At 45.8% G+C, this 10,278-nt stretch overlaps 1 protein-coding gene across 1 annotated transcript; it reads right to left on the bottom strand.

The window, feature by feature from the left end:
- Window positions 1-406: 406 nt before the first annotated feature.
- Window positions 407-10,278, bottom strand: EDEM1 (ER degradation enhancing alpha-mannosidase like protein 1; the record flags this gene model as incomplete). The annotated part of the gene is made up of 12 exons (XM_079540114.1): window positions 407-496; window positions 1,336-1,521; window positions 2,253-2,349; window positions 3,280-3,353; window positions 3,931-4,101; window positions 4,492-4,612; window positions 5,145-5,319; window positions 5,775-5,958; window positions 7,196-7,367; window positions 8,202-8,305; window positions 9,486-9,558; window positions 9,872-10,278. The coding sequence occupies 12 exons, from the start codon at window positions 10,276-10,278 to the stop codon at window positions 407-409; spliced, it is 1,854 nt and encodes a 617-aa protein (XP_079396240.1).

The following is a 10,278-nucleotide window of genomic DNA, read 5'->3' as shown; positions in this document are numbered from 1 at the left end:
GCACTTTCCCATTCCTTCCCCAACCCCACAATCATTTCAAATTAAATACCTGACCCTCCCTTTTCCAAAGGGAAATCTGTAATGCAGCTACAAAGAGGTAGCTAAGTGGCACATGCCAATTGTTTTCCTTTTTCCTCTTTTGAAGTATATCCAACCTTCATTTTCAACATTTTTCATTGGAAGTCTTAAAACAGGAGATCTCTATTTGGGTGGCACACGGAGCTTCCATAGTTCAGAAGACTGAACTCGTAAGGGAATTAAACCTCCCTTCATATCCATCATCGAAAACTAACAAGCACAGGGACACCCACTGGCAGCACACACAGCTGTGTAGCTGAAGAGGAATGTCCAGAGCCAAATCCCATGCTCTTCCTGACACACGACAGAAGTTACTCTGAAGAACCATTCAGATCAAGCCCACCATCCGATCGATCTGTCTCATGTAGTTGCTCTTCAATGGCAGCAAATATCTCCTCTCATCCGGAACTCTGTTACACTGGTAACAAAATGAGAATATTTTTAAGAATAAAACCTGCAAAATGTCAATCCCATTCATATCCTCTTTGGATAGCAGTCATTTCAGCATTGATGACCACAGCCTCCTTCCCAGTACAGGAAGTTGTAACCAGCAGCACTCTCAGTGCTCTCTCCCCCTTCCTTTACAAACATGCAGCACAAACATCAGCAAACAGCATTTCTCCAGAGCAAGCTGCAAGTTTCCAAATACAAGCCAAACTGCTGTAGCTTGTTATTCAATCACTATTTCCTTCACTATGACAACTGTGAATGTTTTGTGCTGTTGGGTTTTTTTTAAGATAAAATGCTCCTTTTCTAGAGGACAGGGGAGGGGGGGAGAAGGAACCACGCTAGAAGCTACCAGCAGAGACTTAAGAACATGTGAATTAAAAACATAACTGTTTTGGTTGTTGATGGGCAATGGACCCATACTTCTGTACTCAGTCAATTGCTGTTCAAGAGAAATCACCTTTATTTACCTCACACCCTCTGCTCTTTTCCCTGTCCATCACAGCAACAAAGGAAAACTTCAAGGGCAAGGAAAAGTGGAAGGGAAAAATATCAAAATGAACAACAAAGAAACTACTTACTACAAAATAGTCAAAAGAGGACAGGATTCACCTTCAGCATTACCCCTCTCACATTACCTAACCTGTTCATTTCCATGCTCAAGGGTTTGTTTTAACAAAGGAGCTGCTTGGCTATTTAGAGCTTACATAGGAAACAAAGCAGAACCCTGCAGTGCCACCCCCAAGCCATTCTTCAACTGCCCACTCCAGCCCAGCACACAACCCTCCAGTAACACCACAGGAACCTTACATTAGAGCTGAAGTTGACGGCCTTTAATTCGTTAGGTTTAACTTTTTCTGTGCTGTCCTCTTCCCCAGGGAGGATATCCTGCCACAGCGAGTTCCGAAAACGTTCATCCACAGACACAATATGTCCCTCAGTAGTAAACATATATTTATTTCCAGACTTATGCACTGGATTGTCTTCATCAAATAACTAAAGAAGAGAGAGGCGGAGCTGAATTGAGTAAATTAAGCATGCACGTTTTTCAAGTTCCCCCATTAAGAAGTTAAAAAGCACAGTCACAACAGTCAGATGCATCAGATCACACAGTCATGCATCTGAAGGATCACATGAAAAGTGTGCTTCTTAGTGCCTAACTACAGTCAGAGCAAACGGGAAGAAACAGTTTTAATATTTCAGGAGTGAAGAGAGCAAAACTTCTCGTACGACTTCAATTGCCCTCACTTTTCTATGCTGTATGTCTTTCTATGCAGACATTTTTAGTTGGCATTCCACTGCTGCTATTCAATCACACTTTTTTTATAGTAAAGGACATTGAGAACAGTAGCTTAAGCCACGCTGGCTCAAATGTTTTCTCCTATGACTGCCAAAGCCTGATAGAGAGTAATTGAAGGGCTGCTGCTATTCATCTAAAAAGGCTACAAGCAGCAACTCAGCTGAGCTGCAGCCACCTTCAGTCTTACTCCCCTTCCTTGCAGCTTCCAACCCTGAAAGAGCTGCCAGCTGTTTCATTTCAGCACAGTGAGCCCAGGCAGCTGCCCAAACCTCCAGGATTAGAGTGGGGTCAAAGAAAGGAGCTGCACGCTGCCACTTAAATACCTCCGGTTCCCCAGAGCCCAGCACAGTTTCTAACAGTTTCAGCCTTCTTGGTGTGTTTGTGCACAAAACTTGCAAGAGAGTAACTGAAATGACTGCATACCTACCAGGTACAAATATTTACATGTTTCACTGAGAAAAAAGCTCTCCATTCGATCTTCTTTTGTCTTCTCCACCACATGGTGTAAGGTAGCATAGCCACACCTGCAAGATTTAAGTTTAGTTTGGGCTTAGAACTCCTGCCTAAGTACCTCTCAACTTCAGACCGTTCCAATGCAGTAGGGGTCAGGTTGAAATGAAACAAGTCTCTTCTCAGGAAGCACTGACACTTCTGGTATCCTGATGAGAATGGCACTGTGGCTGACTGTTCCACTGTGCAGACTTATTAACAGCACCTTCCAAAGAAGCAAGGTGCTCTCCAATTACCCTGCATAAACAGGTCATTTCCCCACATGAGAGAGACAGTTCTGGAAGCCTGCTCTCAAGAAAAGGTTTGCTGCTGAGCTACCTACTACTTTTCTGGATGAAGCTGCAAGCCATCACACAGTACACTTACCATTCTTTCAGCCACACCCCTACACAGCATCCAAATCCCATTTAACTTCAGAACACTACAGTTTTATATGACATTACAGCTATGAAAGCAAGGCAAACACCCACAGCTAAACAAAGATCCACCATCCTGCCCTTATTCCCTTCAAGAAGTTCAGATATGCACAACAGATGTGCAGGATTCCCTGCTGCTGGCTGGAAAAGAAAGCTGATGTGCAGCAGCCTAGCTTACAGGCCATGATACCAGTTAGTTAAACAACACAGGCCCATGAGGTGAGAATTACTCTTGCAGGAGCCTTAGGAAAATAATGATGTTACCAGTTTTTGCCAACCGATCATCAGTAACAGATTTTAAAGAGCAGCTGTAAAATTCTGAAGGCATATAAATTTGTCACTGGACAATAAACTTCATTTTCAAATGAGAAATATAATTGTTCAATACATAAATAATCACTTGTGGTTTTCATGGAGAATCGGGTTTTCTGGTTTACCTACATTTAGCAGATTGGATTCTATAGAGCATTTATACAAAACAGATATGTATATAGCAGTGAGAGAAGGCAAACAACACTGAAGACTGACTTCGCTTTTGTGTATTTTTCCAGACTCTGTAGAATATCCATTCCCACATGAAGGTAAAATGGGTTCTTTGTGGCCTAAACAAGGAAGAAAAACACAGGCAGAGTCAGAATTTTGGAAATCTTGTCAAAGTAGCACATAAAGGCACAGCAGTATCAGATTCTCACGTGTTACACTATCCTTATCTTTATAGGAACATGACTTAGATGACTCTGTGCAAGAATGCAGTAAAACTCTGCAGTCAAGCTCTGACAGCTTTCCTACAGCCAGAAAGCCATTTCAGTTTACTGCATCTGCTGCCAGAGACCGTGCCTGGATAACACAGCAGAGAAAGCAATTACATTTACTTCAGTGATTTCTATTAAGAAGTCACAAGGTCTCTTCTGTGTAAAAATCTGCCAGCTATTCTTGAACAGGGCGTTTAGCCTGCTTTCGCTTTATGTATTAAAAAGGCTGCTTTCAAAGCAAGCAACATAGCAACTTCACACCATAACAATCAACCACCGAAACAGAGACCTCTCTGTAAGAAGTGCAGATACAGAACCACGAAGTTCTAGTGGCTCAGTACTCAGCAGGGACTGCAGGGGGGAAAAAGCGACTGAAGAAAGTCATCTCTGCCAACACACGAGCTGTAAGCTGGGAGTAATGAAGTACCTGGTAAAGAAGATAGGTGGATTCCACCAGCTCTGGCCTCAGTGGATAAAAGGGAACATCCGGTGCTTGCAACTGCCAGTTGTATCTTTCTGGGAGAGCTCCATATCGCTTCCATATGGCATAATAAAAAGCATGGAGACAAATAGCATCTTCTACGTCTCCTATCAACACCTAGGTATGACAACAGCCATAAGCATGCATGCTTAATACTGAAGGCCAGCAAACTGCTCGCTGTGTACAAGAACACGTCATACAGTGAAACACTGCTCTCTCACACATACAAACACTGAGTTACATGAGCAAGTTACAAAGCATCTCAAAGCTCACATAAAGAGGCCAAGCCTTCCAACGCCGTAACGCTGCACTGAAGCAGTGTTATTCCAGCACAGAGGCTGAGCTGTCCTAGAGCTCTCTCTTACCAAGCAGCCAGTTCAAAGCCACAGGTTAAAGCTCATCTCAGGAGATGCTCAGCCTCACTGACAGGCTAGGATCAGAATGAGCCTCTCTGAGAACCTGCCCACTGCATCACGCAGTCTTTAACAGAAATAAAGTTTGTTTTACCTGTAGTCCAGGAAAAAAGGCTTGCAAAGAGTCAATCCACGTGTTCATCAGCTGTCCAGTGAACATATTTACATTCACATACAAAGGCGGGTCACCTTCACCTTCATTGCAAGCTTCTCGACTGCCAAGGAACCATAAGCACGTGTAAACGCTCACTGTTTTATGAGAACACAATGCATGTTCAACTCTCAGCACTGCCAACAGCAAAGAGAACAAGCTGCAGTTTGTCAGAGCTGGGCTCAAAGACATCATGAAAAGCACAGACAAGTCCATCCAGATCTCAGAAAATGTATTTACGTGCATCATATCCTTCAGCTACGTCAGCAGAATCCCTACCGAGAAGCACAGTAGGTAAGACCAGGCCTTAAGAAGTACTACATTAGTTAATTTAATACATTGCCTTCACAGTTCTACAGCCTTCTCTCAGCCTAGGGTTTACTGAATTGGATGGTAACCAGCTCAGCTTCTTTGCACCAACAGTGCCATACAGACCATAGCTTTCTTTCCACAGTGACTACCACAAAAATAAGGTTTTCTTCTTTGAAGAAGAGAACAGAAATTTTCTAGAGGGTGACCAAACATTATATAAGCCATCATATCTTACTAGAATATATACGTTTTTAGAGATATGAATCTCATATGATGTAACATACCCCCTTCTTAAGTGGTTCTGAATGTTCTGATAAGCATCAATGAACATCTCTAAGTCTTCCTTCTCTCCAAAGAGGATGTAGGACTTCAGGAGGTATTCATAAAACGAATCTGATCCTGCTCCCAAGCCACTCTGCTTTCCAACCCAATGGCCAGTTTGAATATTCACAACATTTCCTGACAGAACAGACAAAAGCTTTAGTCTAACATTCTTAAGTGCATCAGACAGGAACTTCAGAATACAAAACTTCCAAAAAGCCTTAGGAGGAATAAACAGAGATTACATTCAATGCAAGTGCTACAGTGCATTCATCCCAGGAGCTGGAATACACCTGCTCTTGTTTTAAGTACCAACCTCAACCATATTAACAGGAAGAGAAACGCAGACCTCCTGGTTCATTTCTCAGATTCATGACAATTTTGTCTTTGGAAACCCATGCCCTAAGGACTCTCACAATCCATTTTTCTAATGAAATTGTGAAGTGCTATTAAGCCAACAGAAAGCACAAGGAGAGCATGACTTAACAGCTACAGATGCAACAGATCAACAAAGTCTTTAATACAGGAACGAAACCTGTGGAGTGACAGCATTCTAATACAGCCAGACAATACAGCTCCACCTCAGAGATTACCTAGCAGTCCAGTGTTGTTACTCCTGAGACTCCAGAGTGCTTTGACAGCTCTCCTGGCCACCCACTCAAACGTGGAATCACCGAGCAGCCTGCTCAGAATGCCAAACTCCACCAACAAGGAACCGGCTCCTGCAGTGCAAGTTTCATTATTGCTGTTTGGAGGAACTCCCTTCTTCAGGTTGACCTGCAAAGCAGAGGAAGTGCTAACAGCAACCAGGCAGGCTGCACCTCACGAAGCTGTGCTCTGACCTGCAGCCTTGCATTTATTATAAGGCCTTTCTTGATTGATTTTTGCAGTGCACCAGAACCAGCACATCGCTGCTTGGCCACATAACTCACAGAATCATAGGATGGCCTGGGTTGAATGGGACCACAATGATCACCTAGTTCCAACTCCCCTGCTGTGTGCAGGGGCACCAACCACCAGACCAGGCAGCCCAGAGCCACATCCAACCTGGGAAATTCCTGAAATTCATCTTCCAGCTTTATAATATCACCCTTACGGTGGGAAATCCTCCTTTTTGTCATTCTTACACTTGCTAACCTTTCCAAAATTTCAAGCCACTCTTTCATCACTCCTGCTAAGTGTTCAGGTTCTCCCAGGAGTGATGCAAGCACTCCTTCCCCTACTTCAGCACTCCTCAAGTCAAGAGTTTCAACGCTCCTCAACTTCCCTATGGCACAAATGCTGAAGGGAGGTTACACCACCATCAGCTGCCTTACCCACACTCTGAGCAGAACTCCTGCTCCTAACACCTGACATGTCTGGAAGAAAAGCACTGCTGCTGAACCCAGCAATTCACACCAGTAAGGCAAGGATTCGTTTCATAGCTGAGAACTCTTCTTCTAGAACTTGTGTCTTTTTTCTTATGTGTTGAGCGTTTAAAAGCAGAAGGTGCTGCATTCAGGTATGCTGTAGCATCCTGGAACCCTCACGGAGCAGCACTCCAGACAGTGACAAAATCCAAGCCCAACACAGCAATTATTTCAGCCTTATTTTCTTTGGTCACCACGATTATTTTAGTACCAAGTCTCCAGCACAGGTATTTTCCCAGACCATTTGCCTTTGCTGTACTTCTCATCAACCTTCTCACTGACAGCACTGTTTGTTACTGTGGAAAGCACAGGGCAGGGCACATCCCAGCCAAACAGCATGGAAACAAATGACTATTGACCCATAGGCAGCAATGTACACAGAGCAAGGAAACAGCCTGAAGAAAACGTTTACTAGGCAAGAGGAACAACTTTTATACCACTCATTTCACCACAGCTTACTGCAGTTCCTCCACACGCCCCATTTCAGGGCAACTCAGTGCAGGCTGAAAGCTCAGCTGCACGAACTGGGCACAGAACTTCAGCTGCAGGACAGGAGAGCTGCTGCTTCTAAACTCCCTCCACTCTTCACTGACGTGCTCACTTACCCGAGGATACGGAATCCCAGTTTTGGTGTTCTCAAATGCTGGCAGCAGTCTCACTGCGAGGTCGTGAGCCATGTGTAGCAGTTCGTTGTCATAATCCTTAATGGTCATGTCACCAAAAGGCTGTTTGGCATCTGTAATTATTATGTGGGCAGAAAGCAGGCTGCCCAAAACCCTATTGGGAAAGGAAAAGAGCTCCAGGTTTTAAGTCTAATCTGAACCTAGTTCTCCAGCTAAACTCTCACCAGCAGCACATTTAACAGCAGCACTGCTTTCTGCTCCTTACAGACACTACAGAAAGAGATCTTTTTCCACCACTGTTTGTTAGTGAGAACATCCAGAAGTCATGCTGCTTTTGTCATCTGCAGAAATATCAAGATCTTGTTCTGCAAAATTCACCTCACCCAGGAGCACATTCTACCCTACCAAGTCTAAGCACAGATCACATTCCCCACCTTTTTTTTTTTTTTTACTGCTGCAAATGACATTAAGTTTGATATCCAAACCTAATATTCCTCCCCAAAAATCCTAGTGAAGTTAAGCAGCAATTAAATAAACAGATTAAGGCCACAGTTCAAATAATGAAACCATTCAATGTCAGATGCTACTTTAAACCCATCTCTAAGGCAGGCAAGTTCTGCTTTTCATACAAAACAAAACTGAAAGCAAACAGAAGATCCATGGAGGATGATCAAAACATGCAAGCTCATCAGCCCGCCTGTTTGTGGTGCATAGAGCTGAGCCTGCTGCAAGATGAACGACAGAAAGTAGCAGGCTGAAAGCCAAAGACAGCTGAAACTACCATTGCACCACAGCACACGTGACTCACTAAATAATATCAAACATGGAGAGATGCAACACTTCCATAGCATGCTTAGAAAAAAAACTTAGCCAAGGAATAATTATGTACTAAAGGCTACCAAAGAAATCCTTACCAGCAATTTTGTTTTGAATCTGTAGCATATGCACAGCGAGCCTTTAAGCCTGGTTCTGATTTAGAGCTACATACCTGATGGTTGCCTCAAAAACCTGGACTGTTGAGTCTTTGTCAAATGAAACTGTGTCAATCACCAACTTCACAGCCTTCTGGAATTCGGAGGAATTTCCCATTACCTTTTATATGAATAAAAAGTATTATTATTATGCATAATCACTGCTTCAAAAGAAGATGGAAAATGAAGAAAAGGCAAGCACACATTTTAGACCAACAGCTGAATTACGCAGATCCTGAACAGAGCCCTTCCAGCTCCTGCTAATAGACTTCCCAGGCACTGCCCATTACAAGACATTTAAAAGTGCATTTAAAACAAGAAGTTATTGTTGTTGGACAGTGGGGGTTGCTTTGGGTTTGGCCCTTTTTTTCTTCTAATGTGGTCACAGTTCAGCCTCAGAGTAAAGGACTCTATGAGAATTGTTCAAGGACCTAGCAAGACCACCTTCAAGAGGTCATCAAATAAACTGATGCACTGCTACACCCCCCTTTTATCCTTCACCTCTTCCCTGCAAAAATCTGTTCTAAAGTACTACCTAACAGCAGTCATTCACAACCATAATCCCACCTCAATTCAAATGCACTGCAAACAACACCTGCAGTTCCATAAGCATTCTAAAAGAAGCTCTGTGCTAGTTCTGATTCTCAGTTTCCCTCACCTGGGAACTAACCAGCAAACAAACAGTGACAGACTCCCACTTTCCTAGCCTCATTTCCACTGCTGACAGCTGAGCAGAACAGACCAGACGTCCATATTTCCAAGGGCATCTGGAGTTTCTCATGCCTCTCAGAGCTTCTCATCCACCTGACTTCAACCCTTCAGAAAGTCATGACCACATCCTGTTAAGTCACTGCCTTCAGATTTTAACTAGCAACATGAATGCTCTTTGGCATTGTATCTCAGTTACATTAGCATACTTTTCAATTAATTTGCAAAATACAGTTTGGTCCTTCCAGCTAACCTTCTGAACTTCCTTCCTAAGCTTTTGATTCAATTTAGCTCAAGCAGGCTCTGCAGTAACTCTGAAGCTCTATCATACAGTAGAAGTGCAGTTATAGAAGCAATTAAAGTCTCTGGAGGACAGATTAAAGTCTGTGAAGGTTAGCTAAGGGTTAGGAGATACCGAAGGCTGGAGAAGATATCAGAGATGCCGTTGTACACCTTTGTTCCCTGCCGGCCCGTTACTGCTCTCATCCGTGACAGCAGACCTTCCTCCTTGCTAATTAACATTTCTTTGGGGCAACGTGTGTTCTGCCCAGACATGAACGTGGGAACAAAACCCAAGCGTTCTGGCAACTCACCGCTAGGGTATCCAGTGCATCTATCAGCGTTAGCGAGTAGTTTCCTAAGACATCGTTGATGTTCAGATTTGAGCTGCGTAAAACAAGAGTCAGGCGTCAGGCAGCACGGCCAGCAGAGCTCCGGGGCGCTGCCACGCGACGCGAAGTCAGGCGAGGCGCTTCGGCGTGAGAGGCGACGGCCCGACGCCGTGTGCCGTGAAAGGCTCGGGTCGGACAGCGGGACGGAGCGCCGCAGAAGGGCGGGCGTCGGCACGGGCCGCACAGGGAGGGAGCGGCGCTCCCGGGCTGCTCCAGGAACGCGGAGACGCCGCTCGGAGCGGCAGAGGCCGAACCGACCCGGAGCCCCCCCTCCCGGAGCCCGGCCCGGCCCCCCCAGCCCCACTCACGGGTCGTCGCGGTCGGGCCCGCGGCCGCAGCAGTGCAGGGGGTCGAGCTCGTCGCTGGGGAAGGCGTGCTGCATGTAGCTGTCGTAGCCGAAGGCGAACATGCCGCGGGCGGCGTCGCGCAGCCGTGCCCGCAGCTGCGGGGTGAACGCGGCGCTGTAACGCCTCTCGTACTCATCGCGCCCCGCCGCGCCGCCGCCGCCCCGCAACGAACCCCAGTGCGAGGAGCCCCCGCCGGGAGGCGGCCGAGCGGCGCCGGGATGGCCGAGGGCGGCGGAACGCGGCGGGAAGGGGAACGGGAGGCGGAGGCGCAGGCAGAGGCCGGGCGCCAGCGCGGGGAGCAGCGCCAGCAGCGCGTGCAGCCCCAGCCTCAGCAGCAGCAGCCCCAGCACCAGCGAGCGCCATTGCAT

The sequence above is a fragment of the Tetrao urogallus genome (genome assembly GCF_951394365.1).
Source record: "Tetrao urogallus genome assembly, chromosome: 10".
In the NCBI taxonomy this organism is placed as follows: Eukaryota; Metazoa; Chordata; class Aves; order Galliformes; family Phasianidae; genus Tetrao; species Tetrao urogallus.
This window is presented reverse-complemented; position numbering and strand designations above follow the sequence as displayed.